Below are 24451 nucleotides of genomic sequence, written 5' to 3' on the forward strand. Positions count from 1 at the left end.
TTTCACTACACCCAAAATAATACCATAAAAATAACAGATCTGTGTGTCCAAACAGCATCAACTCCTTCCTTCAAATTGCCCCTTTATAAAATAGAATTGAAACAACCCTGTCCAGCACTTCAAGACTCCACAAGCCCAGGTAAACTCACACTTAAAACCCTTGTTTAATTTGACGCCAGGTAGTTTTGAACTAGCATACCACCTTAAAGCTCACCTATTGGATTTATCTGTTTCTATCCAGCAGTGCAACTACCAGGCTGATTAAAAACTAAGCCCTGCTCCCACAGATATGTTTACCTTTACAAACTACAAAATAGCAAATAGTTAGACACCTAAACAACTTTGCAGATCTTGGCCAAGATTACTGCAAAATCATTTCTATTTAATTCAACATTTCATTCAACATTCTATTTCATTCAACAATTACTGCAAAATCATTTCTGTCTTGTCTTAGACTACACTTTCAACAGGAAAGCTCAATATTTTCTGCAATATTTTCTGCAATATTTTCTACATGATTAAACCCCACGTGGTGGGAAAATTCCCCAGATCATCAGAACACACCCTTCCATGTTTTCCATAGGACTTGGATAGGAAAATAGACACAGAACCTGGACCTTTAACTTGGACATCTAAGGATACGTCACGATGCCTGCAAAGACTGTCATACTTTTAAAGAAAAGGCCGTAAAACTCCTTGAAAATGGTGCTATTAAAAATTCTTAATGCCTGACCCAAGGCACACAGATTTATTTAAGGCCCCTCAACATAAACTTCTACTCAGAATTTAAGCAAGAAGCAGCTTACCTAAGTTAACAGGTTAACAAAGTCCCTAGACAGGTCTCATACCAAACTTCATAAACCAATACCAAATCTATCTTTGAATTTTAAAAATGTAATAGTTTCTGATACAAGCTTTTACCTACAACATTTGGAAAATATTACTGCATCTTCTTACACAGGGATTTGAGAACAAGTTTGGGGTTTTGATATGCATAATTTTACTCTGAAATCTAGAGCAGTTCATTAACACACTTTCTGATTGGTACTTAGTAGACTGGGAATACCCAGGAAACAAAGCACTTGTATTTGTTAAAAAAAATACAGGGAATATTGAGGGGAAAAGAAGGGGTTGGGGGGAGACAGAGAGAGAGAGATTTCCAACAGCTTTTAATGCTGCATGTCCATTCAGTCATGGTCATTCTCACTCACGTGCCATCCCAGCACGGAGCTGGGGAACAAACTAATACTGGGTGCCTCGTCCCTGGAACTGTTCAAGGCCAGGCTGGATGTGGCTTTGAGCAACCTGATCTAGTGGGAAAAAATAAGCCCGTTCCAACCCAAACCATTCTATGATTCCATAATTTAGTTCCAGTATAAAGGTGTCATCTCTACCCTTGTTTTTTATTACTCAGTTAATGTATCCTCTAATTTTCTACTAGGAACTGAACACAGTCAACACACTGGCAATACACGTCAACCTTGTTAAAGTCATACATTTTCTTTTGCAACAAACTAGACATGAATGATGCAATTTAGAGATATCTACATAAAAGGAAAAGCTTTGGCTATGCCACGGTACTATGCCACCAAACCATAAGATTTAACTTTGACTTCCCCGTTTTTATTAAGAGAGGCACAAGCATAATCCTCCAGGCATGAATGCCAGGAAGGCAAGGCAATGAGAATAAATGTTTAATGCTGTTGAATGGGCATAGCAACTGTACTCCCAACCTGCAGCCAAATATTGCTACTACAAAGGCATTTTTCAGTTATCACTACCAATAGTTGTTGCTGGGCAGGTATGTATATAGGAACCATACTCTAAAAGTGAGGGGAAGGTGTGTGAGGGGACGGGGGCGGGGGGGAAAGAGTGTAATAATTTTCTGTTACAGACCACAGTTCTGCTAAAGGAATTTAATCCTTTTTCCAATATGGAAAGAAGCCAACTGTAAAGTTTACTGCAATTTCAGTAAGTGTGTGAACTCCAGTAGCATTGATTGTAATAACCCCTTCCTCCTCCTTTAAAAAAAACAACCCCCCACTCAAATAGGCTACTCGGACAGATAAATCCTTCTCTGTTTTCCCTCCCCCACAAGTTGTACCTTCAACACAGCCAGAACTTCCCCAGATCAGAGGACACTGTCAGCGCAGGCTGACCAATCTCAGAGGGTTTTTTTCCTCCTTTTTTTTTTTCCTTCAAGATACTCCGTGTTAACAGCTTGAGGGGGTTCAATCAGCACTGCTTTGATCTCGTGATCTCGGCTGGAACTATAATTATTTAACATTGTTACAAGGATTTCTATAATCCATCCTACCATTAAATCCCTTTTACACCCTCATCTTCTGAAGGCTAATCTGCATCCGTACACTCAGTTTGTCTCTTCAGCTGGTTTCATCAGGCTCTGGCATTCTCCAACATCCAGAGTGATGGTTCTTTTTTTTCTAATGAAATAATTTTCTTTCAAATTGAAAAGCGCAAAAGGTCCTGTGCATTTGCTACCTTTTGATGAGATAGCTATATAACACCAATATAATCCACTGTTTGCTGCAAACTTCCTCCCAATTTCATAAAATTCATTTTCTCTGTGGTGTTTTCACTGAATTGATGATACTTATGCGCGTGTTATATACATAGCTGAGGAAAAAAAATAATCAAATGAACATGAGCAGATGCTCTTTGAAAATACAGCAGAGCCAAGAGCAGCAATAGTGTGCTCATTCCTCTTGTACTCTCTTTGATAAATACTGTAGGAAACAGTATACCTAAACTTAGAAAGCCAGGTAAATAAAACTGGAGTGCTTGAAGAGAAAACAGAAATATTTTATAATTATACTGCATGAAAGACACACTACATGGAAAAAGGACTTTAAAAGAATCAAAGGAAATAAATGATAGAAAGAAAATTAATACAGAGCTGAATGAAAATGAAGGACATGAACAAAATTAGACCAAGAATATAAAAGGAGATGATCAGAAATTATGAATTATCAAAAGGGAACAGGAACAACAAAATGCTTTCCTTTTTATTTAGGAAACAAAACTTGAAAAGAAAAATATAATTTCTTCAGCACACGTATGAGTGCATTGGGGAAACTGCCTCTTTGCTGCACACATTTTTGTTAATTGTTTTTAAGCAGCCAACCTGTAAAGACTTTTGCTCCACTAAGCACTGCTCGATTTCACCTCCACAGCTCCTGCACTGTGACTGCCTGTGTGGATGAAGGAAGGGGAACACAAGTGCAGGCAGAGAGGGATGACAAATACAACAGGGGAGTATCACCAGGCCATGATCTCAAGAGAGAAGCACATGTAAGCTTAGGTGCTGCAGTTTTCATACAAAGTAAATGTATTCAGTTAAATAATCTCATGCCTTCTTCCTCACAATGCATAGCCACAAGGCAAATAAAAACAATATATGTGGACTTGTTCTATTACTACAAATACTGCATAAGGAAGGCAGAAGTTAAAGAGTAGGAAGTGTCTGCATTAAAAAAAAATTGAAGAAAAAAGTTGATAAAAACACAAATAGGATGCACCACAGTTAAGTAACTGGCACTGAGATAATAAGACCTTTAAAAGAATGTATTTTCTTTTATTCCCTGCACTGCCAGGATAAGTTTTAGTTTATCAGCTGATGCTTGAAAAAGTCATCAAGCAACAATCATAATTCTAAAATACTGTTTGGAGTTAGCTAAAAAACTAAAATAATAGGCAATAGAAACAACTGATCTTCAGAAGGAGAAACTAAGAGCCACTGACACTTCACACAGGCTATTTCAGGATATCCCTTCAGTCATCCTTATGGTATTTTTTATTAAAAAAACAAACTGCAAAAGACAAAAAACCCCTACAACTAATTCCTTTAAGAAAAGATTTGTCCTTACAAACATTTTGGACATTATATATCACAATCCTTGTCTATCCCTGCACAATATTTAAATATCTTCTTCTCTCAATTCTTTATATTGGTATATTCCCATACACAGTTACAGCAAAATATACACAGTTATAGTGAAATCGTACCACTAGAAAAGAAAACAAGCACTATGGCACCACAAGACTGTATCCACAGATATAATCAGAGCCACAAAACATGATGGGGTTTTTAAAATTTAAAATAAATAAGAAAACATTGCAGAATCCAAATTAATTTTCCATTTAAAAAGTTACCTATGTTAGACCCTACTATGTGGCTATGAAATGAATAACAGCCTCAAGACTTAGCTCCTATTTCTCAAAGCAAAAGAAAATACATTTACTTTAAGAAACATATATAAGTCAAAACATCTTAAGTATTTTAATAAAAAACTGTTTCAAAATAGTAAGTTAAAAAATCAAGCAAATTCATGAAAAAAATATTCTGTTATTAACAGAAACTGAAGCAGCTACAATTTGAAGTCCAGAATTCTGTATTCAGAATTCTTTGTACTGAAGTAATTTAGTCCGCCTTTAAGACCTTTTACATTTCCAGAGTAGAAAGGGGTCTTTAGCATTGCTTTGATTTGCATCCTTGCTAATTTATTCAGGCTGGCAGTTTGCTGAGTACATAGAAAGTACCATGATAGAGGCAGCTCCTTCCTGAAAGAGCTTCTGAGCTAAAGCCACAGTCCTACAAACACATTTGTGCTTAGCTTCATGCATGTGGGTAGTTCTGGTTTTTAATGGAATGCTCACACACATTAAAATACAAGTTTGAAATATTTTGCAAGATGGGAGCTAGAAGAACAAAAGTGTTTTTCTGAAAGTAATTTTTTGTTTTCTTACCAGCTGTAGAGAAAAAAAATAAAGTAAGACTTACTGATTCTATCTTCAAATGCCAGTTAGTCTGGACAGATATATTTATGCATGGATTTCTTGTATTCTTTTATGAAGTCTTTTTCATGGAAACCTAAAATATTTTCAGGTGCCCAGAAGTGTAATTGTTCTTCTCCCCCTTTAATAACAAAGTGCAAGCAGATGAACACTCCCCTGGTGACTGTGTCTAAGTCTTTCTCCTAAAGAGTACATTTGTGAGTCTTGTGCAAAGGATATACGTATTCCTTAACTAGCCATTAACAGAATAGGTATTAACACCATTGTCATCAATGTGTACTTCTATATTTACTTCAACAGGACCAGAAATTGTAATTATACATTTGACATCCTTAAAGACCAAGTTAATAAATTTCTAATAAATTTTTGCCCCCTGTTAAAATTTAAGAAAGCATAAATAATTGCTAAATTTGCAGATATAGCTGTATAACAGATTGCATAACACTTATCACTTCATTTCTGGAGAGAAGACACTGTTAAATTTAGTGATATTTGACAGAAAGATACTCTACAAATAGTCCCCTGACATCCATGGGGCATCAGAGAGTGATGAGTACTTCAGCTGAAGATGGCCATGCTGGTTACAGTCAGCTTCAGTATTTGGTATTCTTTATTTATAGGTACATACTGCTTAATATAGTATAGCAAAGCTCTGACTTCTGGTGAGCAAAATAATGTTGTATTTCACAGTTATGATGTCATCAAAGGACTATATTTCATGGTTTTAACATCTTTGCAAATATATACATACAGTGGTATCCCCAAGGATCACTACCTGCCAGGGCTGCCTGAGGTCCACCAAGGTGGACCTCCTTAAATTCCATTTAATGTACATTAACATTTGAATATCAAGGAAGTCTAAATAGCCTGAGAGTAGAAAAGGTATTCTCAGTTTCACACGCTGTAGCATACTTGCCATATTACATGAATTTTTCTATATATTATGTGCTGTGTTATCTCCAATTCCCTCTTTAAATTTCAACACACTATATTCCTTTTATGCATTTATCTGTGCATATATGCTTTATACATTATATGTAATTACAAAATTACAACTCAAGTGAATCCCATAAAACACATAAACTATCTATGACACAGTCTCAGAAATTCAGATCTTGAAAATAGAATTTGATTGCTTTATTCACTCCAAACCAGTATCAATGTAATATCAGCCTTAAGCAATATGGGCTGCTAAAATCATTTGGTTCCATTTTTCCAAAAAGGAAAACTGATAGGATTATTTTCGTGATAAATTAATTTTACCATGTAATTGCAATTATGACTTCTAATTAATGAATGGTTTCAGCCTCACTAACTAGGTCAGCATTTTTCTTTTAAAAATATATCATTTTTTCTCTATAGATAAGTATCATGATATGTCCAAGCTTTGGGAAACACACAGCACTTTTTAGGGCAATGATCCTAGAAGCTGAGAAATGGTGAAAATATTATGACGTACTTTCTAAAAAATTCAAGCCATTTTTTGTCTCTTTTATGAGAAAAATTAAAATTCAAGCAGATGGCAAGAGGCTTTTTAAGAGGAAAGATCAGTTTCTTAGTACTACTGGAGTATTTAATTTCTTGACTGAGCTTCCCAGTATACAGAGCACTGAACAATGTGAGACCAATGAATCAGTTGAGCAACTAATCTCTTACGTCATGGTTGTCAATACCCATATGCCATTGCAGGATATATTGACAAGAGGCAGAATCCAAGGAGATTGACCTCTCTGTAATCAGATGCATTCCTACAGAAAAGCATATAAAACCTGAATCTTACTTTGTGCATCATGTAGAACAGACTCCAACACTCCTGGCAGCCATTGCTTTGCAGGTAACATATTTAAAGTACCATAGCAACATGCAAGGACATTTCTTCAGGGTCCCCTGAAGATGTCTTCTGGCACATTTATACCATTTTAAGCCCTACATCCCCGTCAACTACCTTATCACACCATTCTTCGATGACTCACACATTGTGGTGCGACGATATAGGGAAAAAAACTAAGTTGCAACTATTAAAATAATGAGTAGCAGGACAGGATGAGAGAAAATCATTTTCTTGGAAGATGCTCAAAATTTGATGGCTAAAGTGTTACGGATATAGGAATTAAACTAAATGATAGCTCTTATCGGAACGCAACACACCAAAATATCTCTTGTTTCGTTGTATTTTTTTTTTTCTTTTTTGGCTGCTAGAAATAGTCACTTGTTTAGAGAGCACCTCCTAAAGAAAAGTTTCATGAAAAGTTGATATCCAACACAAAACTTTGAAAAATAGTTAGTATCAAATGCAGAGCAGTTCTGTAATAGGGGAAAGGGGGTTTTTTTCCAGAGAATAAGTCAATAAAAATAATAAAGTAGAAATCACTACAGTAAATGTATTAAGTAAACAAATTATAGTATTATACATACTTTATCAGATAGCAACAAATTATACAAAGCATTTACAATGTTGTATTACACAAGCCCTGAAAATTGGACTGTGGTCAACTTAAGAAAACTCTGACCGAATGCATATCATGAGTGCTTTCCAGACAGTATTTTTTTTTAATGAGAACTAGTATCTATTTATATATATAAGCCAAAGATTTATGAACTGATTAGTAATTTTGGCACCACACTCTAAATACAAAGTTCAGATAACTGAATGAAGGGGTATCATACAATGATGTAATTTGAAATTCAGTCTCCTGGGCTGAACCACCCAGCCCAAAATGCATACACATGGAATATCTCTAGTGTATACATTGCATTATCTTTCTAAATTATCCAAAATAGTCCATCATTGCAGGTTTATGCTGATGAAGCATCTTATAAATCAAGGCATTTATACTGCCATAAAATCAGAGCAGCAGAGACCTGAAGAAGCCCACCCCGAGTATATTCTCTCAGTAAAATATGATTTTTACAGCTTTATCCCAAATCTTTGAAATATATCAGACAATATTGTTTTCTAAAATAAATAAGGCAATGTGTAATCATGCAATATTTACTTAAAACAAAACTATGTAAAATACAGTGAAGTTTTTCTACCTGTAATCCCCAAAAACATGTTATGAAGTCGGCTGTTCAAGGTTTTCACCTCGAACACATTGTTTAAAAGTCCTGAGACACAAAGGGGAGCAAAGGGAAAGAGTAAGCTAGGATGGGACAACTTGATTGACTTCCATTGGAGCATATGATAAAAGATGCAATGTATACACTGGACTGGCTGCTCACACTACCATAAAAGGCATTTGCAAGCATCTTCCCTCTGAATATGATTTCATATGCTATAGATTAAAAATAGTTTTTTGGAATCAACCATGATAATTAAAGAGCACATTCAGAACACTCCAAAACCTTTGTCAGGGGGAGAGGGGGGTAGGAACAAAATGTCCTCTACACAGCTATTTTAGAATGTCTAAGGTAATCAGCTGACTGACTGCAGGAAAAAACAGAGTTACAGCTTTCCAAACACAAGCTTTTATCATTATTACTTCTGCTTACCCAAATATCTCACTAGTTTTTACCCTGAACCACACTTCTGAATGTTTGATTCTTGGGTTTCTCAGATTCCATTAGAACATGCTTAAAGAACTACACATTCTGTAATTAGATCAAAATGAGGTCTGATGCTATTAAGACAGCCATTCTTATTTTTCCTATGTTGATGAATAAGTGCTGAGTGACTGCATAAAGGAGTTTACTGCAGCATTTCTGTATGATGACCACTACTGCACTTTACAAAGACCATTTGCACATATCCTTGTCTGAAGCCTAAATCAAGGAGTGAAAATGAGACCTGCTGTTCATTTCATATCCTCCTTTTGAGAATGCAATGGTAAAGCACCCTAAAAATGAAATGTGGCAATTAAACCTAAACCCAAATTTGTGCTAAGTTGATCTCACTGATCTAAACACAGAAAGTCAAGGTCAGAATTAAGAGAGGACTTTGCCCTTACTTCCAGTTCCATGACCACAACACCCAATTTCCTCTTCTCACTCTGAACCATCCTGAACTGTGCAATTTTGAGAGTAACTACAGTGTCACATGTCACATTAAATTTTTTACTCTCAGCAAAAGTTAGTTCTTTTGAAAGGAGGTACAATGGTTCCTTGTGATAATTTTTTTGTTGTTTTATTTATATTATTCCAACATTTATCTTATGATGTCTTAAGAGAGAGTAAATAAAGTGGCTTTTAAAGGTTTAAAAGGATACTGTAATTTGAAAATCAAAATATTTTCTTCAATGAACTGCTGAACACAGAATTCGTTTATTTAAGAAATAAAGTCACTAGCATCTCTCAGTAGATATTTGTATCCAACTACTGGACTACACCTTAAGTGCATTAAATAACGCTGTGCTCTGCATATGGTTCAATATATTAACATATCCATTCTTCAGTTGTTCAAGGCAGTGTTGTCATGCATATTCCAAATGCAATAATCTTAGCTGAATTAACAGGAAAAACACAACAAAGAACAAAATACTTGTGGACTGATTACATGTTCCTTTTGATTCTCACTCAGTCTGCTTCCCAAACCAGACACTTTCCCAGTCCTCTGCCACTACCAGGGTGTAACATTGCCTTTATGGCCAAACTACAGTGAAGACAGCTGAAAAGTGCAAAGCTCTCTGCCAGTCTCTGCAGGTCCCTTGGTGTATGGAATGACAGGAAACAATGTATTGTAATGCAGATGTTCATTGATTCCCTGCAGAATTTCACAGGAGTCCTTCACTGTGTGACCTACAGGGATTTGTACTTTACATAATATCCACTATGTAGTGTATCATGTCCAAAGTATCTAGTGAATCTGATGATTCTTCCCTTGCACACGCCTTTCCCAGCTATCAACTTTTTTCAGAGAACAAGATGTCTTTTGTGCTTGAAACATAAATGCCAATCAAAATAGAATACATTTCAAATATGTAGCACCTTTCATTCAAAGTTCAAGGACTTTTACAAATCAGGCAAATGTTCTCATGCTGGGTGTGCAGGAGTACAGATCATTTTCAAGCCTACCTACTTGTCCTAGTTTTGGCCAAGGACAGGGTTAATTTTGCAGTCTGGAGCCGTGTGTGCATGTCCATGTTGTTATTCTAGACCATACACATCATCACTGGCTGGAGAGGGGAGCAAGGGATCCTCACCTCCAGAGGGAGGGGAGTTGCTCATGGTTGGGAGGAAAAGGTGGCACATGGAGGGTGTGCCAGTCACTTGGCTCTTTGGCTCAGGGTTGTGCCACATTGATGAGCATTTTCCTCGTAAAACATCCTCTCTTACATACACTGTTACTAGGATTGTCACTGGAACTGTTCTTTTTTTTTATCCTATTGCTGTTTCTACTAGTTTTTACTCAACCCATAATCTCTGCCTTTTGTATCTCCCACTGGAGGGGGAGAGGAGTGAGTGTTGGAGAGGGAGGGGCACTAAATTAGGGACTGCCACTTCTCAGCCATGACCCTGATCCAGAAAATCGAACACCTGAAGATCAAGATCGTGTCCAAAGAACAATTTACACCTAACACACTGAAAATCAAAAACATTGCTATGTCAAATAAATATTTCACAAATGGACAAATAACGAACCAGAAATAGTAAATGAATGGAATGCCATTAAAAAAAATAACTAATAGATTTGAAGGTTCTAGGCAGTTTCACTTTTCTGAAGCATTTTGACTTGGATAGAAATGAAGTTCTGAGTTTGAAAATATTCTAAAAGGCAAATTGTTTAAATAAAATTGAAGTTCTTCACATGTGAAATGTATATGCAAGATGTTACTTCTAAACTAGGCTCATTTCTATAGCAACGATTTTGAAATTAAATTCAAATTCATATATATATGCAAACAATAACAATAATATATTAATAACATCAATTATACAATCTGTATCATATAGAATATTATGTTAATAATACAGTGATAAGGAAATGGCATTCCAACTGACAAAACAGTTGGAATGCTTGATAAGAGCTCCAGTATTCAGTGATGAAGTCACTGGTTTTTGATATTTTATGCTGCAAGTCAGATGAGACAATCCATGTCTCCAGGTTTAGAGAATCCTACAATATTTGCACCCTGCATCATGAAAGCGATGCTACAGAAGTCACCACAGGAAGTGACATCATAAAAAGAAACATGTCTTAGTTTTCAAGATTTATTACTGCCTATTCTTATGAATTTAGAGTAATTATCTCACACTTCAATTTTCTCTTAAAGCCTTGCTGACCACTATTTCTGGCTAAAGGGTAGAATTCCCTTTTGTCAGGTGTGGCCATAAGGAAAATTTCTCCCCATCTATTACACATAAGTAGTGTAGGTCATGCAACAGCCTTGTTCCTAGAAAAGTCAAAACTGCTCATGGGAAAGATGACAGGAATGTTTGGCTGCTACTTCCATGTGAATTCACCCAGCCAATCCCACATTCTCATCCTTCAGGCCCATACAGGGAGCAGTCCACCAACAGTATCAAATGCCTTGAACAGGGAACCTCTGCACTAAGCATGTCAGACACAAATAAAAGCTTCACTACACGTGGCAAAGAACAGCTCTGGGCATGGAGGCCAAGCTCAGCCATGTTTATGTGCTGGGGGCTTCCTTAGCCTTTAATCAGGTGTCAGCATACAAACTACCTCTGGAGAATGTTCCTTGCAATGCTACAGCTTCTGCACTTTGGGATCTACTTGGGAAGAGTGACTGCTGGCCTCAATCAAAATCAAGATAGGCACTATCTTAACACTTATTTACTATTCCACTTCTGTCACTACTGAATGTATTAACACAGGATATTTTTCCTTCCACTTCTTAGACTGGCATCTCCTCATTATGAAGCAGACTCTCATCATGTAAGAAGAGGGGGGTGAGACCCAGAGAAAGGTCTGCAAGAGGAAGCAGCTGCTACAGCCAACAGAATAATTCATCCATCCCAGCTGGTGACAGCAAGATTGACATCATCATGCTCCTATAATGGTGCCAGGTTGCACACTAAAAATTACTTTTTAAACCTCACATATTAAAATACCAGTTCTTATAATCATTTCATGATCTAAGAAACTCAGTTTTTGTTACAAAAAATGGGGCAGCAGGGCAAACCTCAAGAGTTCCTGTTTTTAGAAGACATTTGGCAGTGAGTACAAATTATATGTAAGTTACAGACTAACTAAGTGCAAACTACATCATAAAGGTTAAACAAGTTGAACATAGTGCAAGTGTATTTCAGTAACACTGGTATTAGTCAATCAGACCTAAAATGGACTGATGCAGATGTGTGCAGATCGAGTTTCAGGTAAGCAACACAAATCAGGGCTATGCATGAAAAAGAACTGGGAAGACTAAAGTCCTTGAAGACTTGGATAAATTCTATATACAAGACTGATAATTATTTAAAATCCTGCATTTAATGCACAGGTGTGGTAACTGCTTAAAACAGCTCTGTACCATAATCCAAACTACAAGACACAATCCATGAGCATTTGCACCTTCCTTAACAGAATTTAAGTGTTAAAACAAGACCTGAAGTGCAAAGGTAAACTCAATGACTCTTAGACCCTTATTTTTGTTATTTTATGTCCAAATGGCCTCCTCCTAGTTCCAAATTGCTGATGGAAACCAGATCAAGATCCACAGAAATCCTTCCTTGCTTCAACAAGGTTCCCTCCCAACCCCTGGAGCCTGGGAGCCCAGCTCTCTGCTTTTAATCCAATATCCACTTCACTACAGAGGATTTATTTAGACTGCCTCTTGTTTCATTAAGGGTTCCAAAAGTCTGTGGTGATTTTTGACACTTTGTTATAATGTTTCTGTGACCCACCCCCCCCACCGCCTCCTCACATACCACACCACCCAGCCTCATTTTCATATGGATACAAAGCATCGGGATAAAATGATGGTTCATTATAGTGGTACAGAGCTCTTATCTTCATCCGGCAAGAGTCATTTCCTTCCAAAGATTGAAATGCAAATGTGAAAATTAATGATAACTGCATTATCTGATAGCAGAGATAATACCGATTCACTGTCAGAGTAACACACAGTCGTTCTATGATTTCCTCTGCTTCTTCACAATATTCTTCTTACTGTCAGACTATATCTATGGTTAACTATGTTTCATGGATTTTTGTTAATTTACATCAAATAGCATTTCCAAGATCTTAAATCTACCACATTTCCCCAATCAAAAAGGAAACAAAATCAGGACAGTAATCTCCAAGTCCTTCTTAGGACTGGTTTAAAAAGAAAAAAAAAAAAAGAAAGAAAAAGAAAAGAAAATAAGAAAAGAAAAAGAAGTAAAAAAGAGGGGGGAGGGGGAAGGCTATCATTAATGTCTGTTTCCATCTTGCAGTGGTCTGCCAACCATTCCACTCTATATTATACAGCTTTGCTTTGTAACCCAAACTTTTTATAGTATTACTAAATAATGCAGAGTAGGCCCAACAATCAATACATATTTGCAATGATTCTTATGAATTGTTACAGGAAATCTATACAGAAAAGCTTTTCCAAGTACCTTTTATAGCAGGTAAAAATGTGAATCTGGCATGCTCAATGTTCACTACAATTTTCTGATCTACAACTCACTAAAGCAATACACCAGAATTTACACGAAAGCCTGTTTCTATCTTTTATTGAATATTAACAGCAGCCTAGCTCAATGTAACATCATTTTGAAGTGCTATTTTATTTCCAGCGTGCCATTTTTCTTAAAATTTCATAATTTCATAATTATTTTCTTAAAATTTCATTTTAAGAAAATACATTTTAAGAAAAACACCAACCTTTAAGAGTAATTAAAGGAAACTATAATGTGCTACATTTAACTATGCTTAGTTCTTTTTTCAACAGTTCTCTAATACATGTGTACGAGTGATGATGAGGCTGCTGAAATGAGTAACATGAGTTGCAACTTCATTCTGATTTATTACTGTCAATAGCCAAAATCCTAATGATTTACTGGAGGCAGAATTTTACACATGGAAAACTTTCCCTTTATGTGGAGATGAAGGCAAACAATACATGAAAAAAATCACCATGAACTGCCAATAGGAGTTTTTAGGCCTTTTACACTGCATGGCAGGGTTTCTTTTTTTTCATTTGGGTTTTTTTTAACATCTTGGAAATGTGGACAAATCACATTTTCTCACATTCTAAGCAGAATTCAGATACAATTCAAAAGAACTTCAGAGACAGACTTTCAAGCTATCAAATTGACAAAATCAGCCCATTCTGATAAGCCATGCACCCTTATGACTATAAAAGTAAGAGCTCACATAAGGAATAAGGACAATGTTGTGTAGTGCATGGGAATTAAGAAAAAGACCCAGTTCTTCCTCAGAATCAAGACTTTCCTGAATGGCATTAATTTCACCTTCGGAAATGCCCTATATTTAGTCCCTCAGCTGATAACAATGTTTCTCTGTCTTAAAAGCTAGATACAACTTCACTGATGGCTGAAGCACTCATTTTTGGAATTGCAGGAAGAAAGTCAAAAGAATGGAATGCACAGGATGGGGCACTGGATTTGGAAAAACTTTTTGGCTTAGTCAGTACTAGAAAATTGTGTCCCATCTGCCAACGGGGAAAAACATTCCCTTGCACATTACAGAATCAGTATATGTTGTCTTCAACTCTCTTGTTTGTTTCATCACTACAGAGTAATTGAGAATTACAGAATAGAGAAAAGCATAAAGAAGTTATCATTCTTAACATAGTTTTGGTAAACAGTTACTGAAGAAATAAAAATTTGGAATAGCTTTTATGAAGCCTGCTTCTATTTATTCATTATAAATGCACCCAAATAGTACAATATTTATAAAAGCAAGAGATACCATTCTCATTTATTAATTGCATTTTAGTTACAAGGAACTATTGTGGTCAGTCAGTCTAATTTCTGCCCCAGTGAAATCTATCTCATTTTTAAAGCCCAGTGTTTGCCACAGAACTTGATCATGTTCTTTAGGAAAGTATCTCATCCTGAATGCAAATATTTCTAATGACAGATAAGTGACTTTTCATAAAATGTTTCAATAATGACTTTTTAAGCACTAAAATCCATTCTTTGTGTCTGAAACTTTGGAGCTTCAACATCCATTTAATCCTCTGATACTTTGCTAGAAAGAGGTGCCCATCGTTATCAGATTTTCACTCTGAATTTAAAGTAGTTTGCAATCAGATTGCCCTTTAATATAACTTTAATATATCTTTGATAAAATAAATAGGGAAAGGACCTAGACCTTTCCATAATACCAGTCTTTTCAACTTTCTAGTGGCTCTTCTCTAAACCTTTTACAAATTTTAACATCATTCTTTAAGTGTCACCACAGGACACAGAGCCCTGTTTCAGCATCAAACAAGACTGCTGACCTGACAAGCAAAGCAATCTGAGAAGCCAAACACACCCTTTAGCCATGACCCTCTCTTTGGGCTCAACCCCAGTTCACTGACTCTTAAGACTTTTTCAGAGACCCTGCATTCTGATGCTCCTACAGGTCTTTTACAACTGTAACAATTCTATGAAAATATTTATTTACCTTCCCATAAGCTCATAACTTTATATTTAATTACTCTGAAACCAAAATATTTCTGCAGCTAACATAGCAAGTTATTTAGGTCTGCCAATAGCAATATCTACCCATTATTCAGCATTTTTTAAAATTTAAAGCATACTGCAAAAAGCTACATATACTTTAGCTCACATTACATATTATGTTGGTTTTACAGGACATATTTTCTTCTATAAACCTATATAGATTGGAATTCTTAATAACCCCTTCTTAATAGAAGCATCTTACAGTATTTATCCCCTTATTTCCAGTGGAGCCACTGCCATGTGGACAGGTCTGTCACTACACACACCAACTTTTACTTGTTTTGAACACATTTGAGAAATCATATCAATACTTTTAAGGAACTGAAGTTGATCACTAGAGCTGGGTCATCTAGGTCCTAAAAAAGTTAAATTCAAACCATCAGACTGCTTAAATTAACTAGTACAGAAGTACAGACATCACATACAGTCAAATAAGCTTTCTAGCATAAATGTTTTAAGCAGACTAGAAAAATTACTTTACCTTTTTACCTGTCCCCTCTAACTATTGAGTCATGACTTATAATAGATCAATATCAATTTTCAAATTATTTTTTTCTTACCACATTTTAAAATGTCATAAATGTCATCTTACTGTTATTAATGAAGCTACTGATAGATTTTTAGGGTTTTTGGTTTTGCCTTTCCTCTTTTTTTTTTTTTTTTTTTTTTTCCTTTTAGCTTCAGATTATAGCTGCTAGCATCTGGTTACATCCACTTGGATTTTTCTGGATATTACCTTCTAGGCAATATCAACATTGCCTTCATTTTTATTTTAGCTTTTGGAAAGTCTAAAAATTGTTCCTAAACTCTTCCAAGCTATAATTGGTACTTCTGAATTCAAATCTTTTCTCCTTTTTGATAGAGTTCATATTTGCTGTCTCTTGCGATGACAAGTATGGTGGACTGAACTTGTATCCACCACTGCAAGCATGACCACTGAATAATGGTAAACAAGCATTCATTTACAAATCTATAAACAATTTCTCTTTCAAGATGCCATTGAATATATACTTGGCTTAACAATATTTTAATTGAGGTGCCCAGTATTTAAAATTTTAAGAGATTTTAAGGAAATTCTGGTATAGAAGCATGAAACACGCATTCAGTAGAAACCAGAATGATCATATTCTCTAATATGATGGGTGATCTGCAGAACCCATGTAGGAGATCTTTCTGTTTGTTATGTCTAAAAGCACTGCCCTCACATGCACTGACATCCTAACAATAATACAAAGCTACAGAACTAACTCCATGTACCAAGGCAAACAGCAGACATAAGACCATAAAATCACCTCTGCTTTCACATTTAAAAACTAAATCTTTATACATAAAATGCATTTAAACCCAGTCTTGCTGTTCATGCTTTCTATTCCTTGGACTTTTGCTGTTGGCTATAACAGGAAAAGGATCAGGCCCTTCACTCTGTGTTCACAGTCAGTCTATTGACCAATGTTTCCATTATTTCACAGCAGTTTCACAGAACAGGAATTTTTAAAAATTAAAAATAATAACAGTGAATACTGATGCTAGTTGAAAAATATTCAGGTAACCCTCAAAGTGGCTACACAGAGTAGGCACTGTCTCTGAAATTCCTTGATGGTCAATGAAGGTCACAGGAGTCTGATCTGAAATATTGCTTCAGCAGAAATTCCTTGAAGCTACAGCACATTTAACTTAAGATTGTTTTTTTTTAAAAAAAATCTAATTACAAAGACTTAAGAATGCATGTGGATAATGCAAATTTTCAAACAAAATAAAACTCTAATTAATGCCAGAAGTTTAATTTTTCAGTTCCTGACAAGTACTGGCTCTGAAAGTCACACTATGTTCCCTTAGTGCTAAAAAAAGACATAAAATATTAAAATAACAAAACCAATCTACTATTTATATAAATTCCTGAGTTGTCACAGTTCACATTATCAGTTGACAGCAACTTGTATCATGCAGAACACAGTTGTTGGATTCTGAGAGGCTCCACCTCTCAGAGATGGAACTTTCCTTACCAGAGAAGCTGAGGAGACCAGAGGCAGCTCAGATAACAAAAAATTCATCATCATCTGCCCTTTGAGGTTGTGCCTCTACTGACAGTTGGTAAATTTTCTGAATTAAAGATTTTGATGGCTTGGTTTGTGCTGCACTAAAATAAATTCCTAAATAAGCACAATATTTCATGCTTTGTTGTTTTGTTTTTTTCCAAAACACCTGAAGATGTTATCTTTGTACTGCATGGTTGAAGATGATCTTCTGCTGATTGCTTCTTTTTCCATGTCAATAGTAACCGCCTTCATTTCATGTGTAGAGTATGGTATGTGGTATACATCCATTACTTTTTCATACGTATTATACCCTTGTAAAGAATCAATATTTAAATAAAATATAGATGCTGATACATCTATATCAAGTGGTCATCAGTTTTCAGAAGTCAAAAGAAATTTTTCCACATTCAGCTTTGATTTCTGTCTTATCCCATGTCAAAAATATCAATAAATATTACAAGAAGTACACTCATCCTACTGTTTAACTGAATTTTTTCCCAACAAAATGAAAAGATCTCCTTTTGCTCCACAGTGTCAGAAAAGATCTCAGAAACTTCTGAATAAGCTAGCAAATATAAAAAGCAGTAAAATGCACATTCATATATGCTGAAATACACAAAAACATGCAACAAAAAATTACAAATTTCAGATAGACCTAATTTATAATGAAATTAAAAATAAGCCATATGGTAAATACTGACAGCCTTTAAATCTGCTATGCAGCTAGAAAAGGCCATTCTGCTACATCCACATGTATATTTTGCATTATTTTACATGTACAGTAGCATGATACTACAACTTGTTTTCATATAACACCATTACTGCTTTATATGGAATATCAAGTTCTTTGTGTATTATCATGAAAAGCATTTTAAATGATATCATAATAATTAGATATACTATGTCTTCATTTTTGTTTGCATTGTATTTTCCAGCTACTGGTTTCAGAAAATTGCCATTAGTTTTGTTCTTCTCTTCATGAAGAGCATACAGTAATTTGCAAAATCAAGCAAGGATGAAAATGTGATTGAAATATAGGATTTTTTCTAATGAAATATTATTATTGCATTATAAATTATTGATAGAATGATTCTGGAACTCTCTTCTGATGTGCTCATCCTTTTGAGGGAAAATTTCCATAAGAGATACAGCTATTGCTAGAGCGTGTTTGGCTTCAGATCCACATTTTGCAACAGTTTTATTAAATTATGGTCAATATAATGGATTTTTAAGGCCTATTCCCAAGTCTATGCCCATGAAAACACTGCATTCAACTGCAGAATTGCCTAATTGAGAAATACAATTTACCCCTTTGCCTAAGGTACTTTTACAGTACAAGAGAGGTTTTACATATTTATATTGAACAGATACTTGAAAGTATTGCCATATTACCATTACATCTTAGCAATGTTATGCTTGCACCACCTTCACTTACATAGCAGAAAATGTTACCTTGAATTACTGTTTTAATGTGAAGTTCTAACGCTTGATTGAATGCACTCTGAGTTTCTCTTTCCACTGAAACCAATGAGCAGATGTCCTAAATGATTTCTATAAGGCTCAAACAGGTAAAAAAAGCTCCTTGAAAATGTTAGTAGACATCATATCTATTTGTTAAGCTAAACATGTTGCTAAATGTTGGCACAAAGCTTGAGAAGAGACCTTCTGACCTCAGAAAACAGAGCAGAAGTGCTTTTCCCTTAATCACAGAAGAAAGAACTTACTGAACTTACTGAGAAATTTTAATACTAAAATTCTAAGCAGCAAGAAAACTTTCCTTTACATTAAACAAGTACATAAGGCATTTTATGTTGAACATTTTACAAAATGGCGTAACAAAAGCCGGTTTTTTTAACACAAGAATGTCATCTTAGTACTTACCTGTCAATATCCCAAAAGATCATAAAAGAGGCAGTCCATTAAAAATGAATGCAAAGCACAACAATCTACTAAAATAATGAAATTAACAAATATTGAAGTCTACTTCAAAAAATTTCTCTTGGCTTTCAGTTGTTTCTCCCTACCTGGCCCATCCCAGTCTTCAGTCTCCACAGCAAGCTGCCCTGGTTTCTCTGACCTCGCGTCACCATCAGATTCTGCTGCCTCCTGGATGCCTTCTTCACTGCCTGAAAAACCATCAAAAAATACAGTATTGACATATTCCAATAGTGACTTTAAAGCAAAGCTCCTGTAATAGCCAAACTGCTTATATGCCTAAGTGAAAACATATGCATGTCTATAAACAGAGAGAAAATAAAAAAAATATTAGACATGTAAACATTTGTGAGTTCCCACTAACTCAAAGAAGCCCTGCGTATCCAGTACTTCCAGTTCCATCGAGAGAAAATCTTGGAAAACAGTGTTTACTCCATATGGTTAAAAAACAGAGTCACAACTTGCACCTAATTCTGTAAAACAAAGCACATAAAGTCACTGAGTCTGTAGGTACAAAGGAGAGAAAGAAATCAGTTCATGACCCCCAAGGAACATCTGCTTTCAGTTATGGATATTCTATTTTCTTGAATTGACACCTGAATGTTTCTTATGGGCTACAAATAAATGACAGAACAAAAATTTGGTCCACTAAACATTTTGCTTTTTCACAAAACTAGTGAAAAGCTAATCCATGGTATTTCAGCATTTAAGGAATTAGCCCTTAAAATCATAATGTACCAGCAGGTTCCTGAAGTACTTTTCTCCCTATCAAGCTTTATTTAAAGAAATGCTACATTTCTGATGAATTTTTGGATTTTCACCATCCAGAAGTACCTGAAAATGTCTGTCTGCTTTCTGTTGCTATTCTTAACCAGGTCATATACAGGACACACAGAAAATTATGATAAGGTTAAATTTTAGAGATGACCATTTAATTTTTATTTGAAGAACTGCTTGTTGAAAGGGAAGTTATTTCAGGTAAAAAAATACACTCCATGCCAAAATACTTTGAAATAAGCACTATGAAAACTACATTGAAGATGAGGGTATTAACACAAAACACCCTGGCCATAGTAACACATTAAGTGACATCTCTAAAGGCTTTTCCAGGTTTGGAATTTACTCATTTGTAGATTTGTTTGTTTTTTTTTTTTTTAACACTAACCTCTCCAAGAAACTCATGCATAGGAAGACACTAAGAAGAATTGAAAGAAAAAAAAAAATCTACGAAATTAACTACTTCAGTAAAATAGGACTGATTATGATTTAATTTTTTATCAAACTTGAAGGACACTTTTTAAAAAATGATCTCCCAGAAAAAAGTGATAGCAGTAGAAAAACAAATACTGTGTATTTTACAAACTGAAAAATCAGACCCTTTGTTGATTTAACAACAGGAGACCAAGAAGGAGCAAAAAGCACAGCAATTAAGCAGTAACTTGTAATTTTTTCCCCACTCATGATAACAAAAGCTTTAATTAGCAACATAGGTAAAGAAATGTGATTACAACAAACTATGCCAGATCCCCATACGTTATCGCTGGAGCTATATTTATACTGGATAAGATTGTGACCCAGAGCTTTCAAGTACATGATTATATACAAACACTATAAAGTATTAACTTCATGTGCACATGTAAAGTCTCATAATAACACATTCTTCCCTGCATTCATAAAACACAGTTTTTCAAATATGAAGTCTAAGAGCCTGATAAACTACTACTCACACAAACACAATACTATAATCACTCCAGAGTTTGATTACAAAACTATAGTTCAGTCAACTTGTGGTACTAAAAACATAGTCCAGAATATTCTTATGCACTTGTAGTGTGTAAAATAAAACTTGAATACAACACAAATATCGAGTATCATTTTTGTGTTAAATTGACTGTGTAATGGTAGCCAGGCATTTGAAGTTCACATGCTTCAGTTCAATCTGAAATTATCTTTCAGAAGAACGTCCTAAATATACTCATGTGCTGAAAAAGCTATCAAGTTTCTGCTAAGCAGTTTTAGCAATTATTTGTTTTTAAGCAACTAGACTATTTTGAATTAGCATTTGTATAGTTACTTTGTAGTAATCAGACCTCTGCTTTCTTTGGGTGGACTGAAAAACCTATTTGACAATTTTACCTTCATTTTTCTATATTCTCTATTTTCTATATTTTCTATAGCAACTTAAAGCAGTTTTTTTGTCTTCAGTGGAGACAAAAAATTTTTTCCTAAGTTCAGACCTGACATGATTGATGCCAGTTTTCTTGAAAATGTTGGAAAGCAATTCACAGCAAGGACAATTCTTGTTTTCTAACTCAAGATGTATAACCAACACAGACAGTTCTTAAAATGTTCTTTGTAGAGAATGCAAATGTTTGTCTTCTACTGTAGATAATAGAGCTGTATGTACAAAATCAGGACAATAACAGCAAAATCCAGAAATAGTAATTCTTTTAGACAGAAAAGAAGCACAAATAATTGGACAATTGAACCTCCAAAATACTATGCTCTTCAAGGTTATAATATATGCCAACCTGGCGTTAGCTTCCAAATTTCAGCATTCTTCCAGCCAGTGCAACTAACCAGAACATAAACAAATGAAACCATTAGCATTAAAAGAGGAAAGAGTGAAAAGATTGGGCTGAAAAGCAAAAGGACAGAGCAACAGCTAAGGTACAAAACCTATAGTACATAGTGATTAAGTATCTGGGAGATGAGGAAAAATCTGAAAATGTATGTTACTAGACTACATAAATTTCCATTAACTTGATTTTTCAGTGTTTCATGAAGTACAGTGTTACATGGTTTCCACAGTCAGGTTTTAATGAATTGATGCATGTCTTGTGCAAATAGAGTAGATTAAATGTGTAGAATTTACATTTAGAAAAACTTTGCTCTGCATCTAGAAGTATTCTCAACTATTTTCATTGATATTTTCTATTATTCCCAACTGCCAAATGCATGCATTACACACCTGAAATATCACCACACTGATTTCTCCTGTTCTCATAAGCTACTCCAGTCTGCTAGTGAAACCAAGAAATCATACATTACTGTCAATTTCCGAATCCACCAGGGAGTGAAGTCTATCCCAGGCTCAGCTGAGCATCAACGTCAGATTGAAATGTGCAACCAAGACAATCCATTTGGTGCTGGAGACACTGCAACTTTAAAAACCCAAAAGGAGGCTTAGCAGAAGAACTGATAAAAAGCTTTTTTCTTTCCCCATACTTAAAGCTATTTTAGCAGCTAACATTTATTTAGCACAAAGGAGTTTATTTCCTTTCAGAATTTATTTTCTTTCCATTGTTTACTCTTTCTGTTCAGTCACTGACTACTTTTCAGTCTCTCAACAAGACTATTTTTATATTTATTTTCCAACTGACTACATTTTTCTTCAATTTACAGGTGTAGACATCTAAGTGGATCCAGGAAATGAATTATTTATTTCTTCCAAGTCCAATCAAATCCTTTTTGCCTATATATGCTACCCATTCGCTACTAACTTGTTGATTCCTTTCTAATCCCATTATTTTGGGTTTTCTCACACTTTTTCTTTGCTTTGTCGCCCAACTATACTTTGTAGTTAAGTTAAAAGATAAATAACTTTTTCCCATCAACATCAAAGAGTGGTGTAAGTACTCTAAAATGAACCAAAACCTGCTTCTGTTTAAGCACATTAAAGCAGTTGCTTCTTAGCACCCAATCCTGGTAAGTGAATTTTGTCCTTTAAATGACCATTGCATGAAATAATACTTCTATGAGTAAGCACATATAATACCATAAACTATGTTCAGTCATGAGTCAAGTAAATCTACTGGAATTTCCACTACTTCTCTATACTTGATATTTAAGTTACAGTTTTGGCAGAACTCATCACCTCTAACCTTAGATGCCTGAAAGTTAAGCGAGTCCAGACTACTTATGTAGACACTCCCATAGGCAGGGAAGAAAGAAACATCCTGAGTGATTTATCCTATTCTAGGATGCCTGAGATATAAGACCCCTCTTGGTGTCTGAGAGAGCTGAAATTAATCATCCTCTTAAACACACAGCTTAGACTAGGAACCTATCTTTAGTCAGCTAAAGTTGGGGGAAACAAATCTCTGACTTATGCTGAAATGCTGAATACACAAAATACTGCTTAACTAAGAGGAAAAAAAAAGTCTTATTCAAATAACTTCAATATGTAATGTGGATAGAATTTTCATCTTGACCTTCATCTTGACAGCATTCAAAAACAGTTCAAGTTTTTTTAATGTGGTTTAAATAGCCTAATGTTTATCCAATAGATAATTCACTGTAATTCAAGGTGGTAAAGTTGGTCAGGAAATCTGAAGACTGTAAAAGAGACATATTACCAGAAGCACGAGAGAGAGAACTCCAACTTCTCTGACAACGCTGACAAGTAGGAAAAGAGAGACTTGAATATTAACAAGTAATTTCACTTTAATCTTTTTAACAAATTAAAGACTTCCCAATTTGTACTTAATCAGCTTGTACCACAAGTAGTTGTGGTATTTTATAGAAGCACATGGGTTAGCAGTTCTTCTCAATCCTGCTGTTTTAATCCATGTTGTTCCTATCAGTACTAGGCTCTTACAGAAAGTCTCGTACAATGTAACTATTGAACTTTCTTGACTAGGAAGGTTATAGCAGCTGTTAGGCACTCTATAATGTATTTTGCAATCAGCTAAATCAACAAAGTATTTTTAACAATGAGCAGTTCAGAACTGACAGATCTACTTTCTTGTTCACAACTGCTTATCAGGGCATAGATATCACGTATGTTTACCAGGTGCTTCCTATAGTTAGGATACCTTCACAGGAGCCGCTCACAAAAGATAAGGTCATAAAAGAGATGAAAAACGTGCAAGCTTCATACACTCATGGTTTTATCATCAGACAAAATAGCTTTGTGTGAAGGACTGTACCAGTCACAAAAAGCACACAGCAGCTTCTATTAGAGTGAGAGAACAATAAAAGTTTGAAATTCAGTTTGTTTTCCCTCTTCCTGGCAGCATAAATGTAAACTCAAATTGTTAACATCCTCATGCAGCTGTTCAGAGTGAAACATCACTTCTCCATTATAA

At 35.2% G+C, this 24451-nt stretch overlaps 1 protein-coding gene across 3 annotated transcripts in view; it reads right to left on the reverse strand.

Annotated features, from left to right (window-relative positions):
- ZFPM2 (zinc finger protein, FOG family member 2) overlaps positions 1-24451 on the reverse strand; it is a 309314-nt gene that overhangs the window by 216889 nt on the left and 67974 nt on the right. For all 3 annotated transcript variants that reach the window (XM_071421396.1, XM_071421394.1, XM_071421395.1), the window contains one exon: positions 19451-19552. In XM_071421396.1, coding sequence (XP_071277497.1) covers positions 19451-19552 — 102 coding nt within the window. The remainder of the gene's footprint in view (positions 1-19450; positions 19553-24451) is intronic.

This window comes from Agelaius tricolor, unplaced genomic scaffold (assembly GCF_023055355.1).
Source record: "Agelaius tricolor isolate 1412-34295 unplaced genomic scaffold, bAgeTri1.0.p SCAF_2, whole genome shotgun sequence".
Classification (NCBI taxonomy): Eukaryota; Metazoa; Chordata; class Aves; order Passeriformes; family Icteridae; genus Agelaius; species Agelaius tricolor.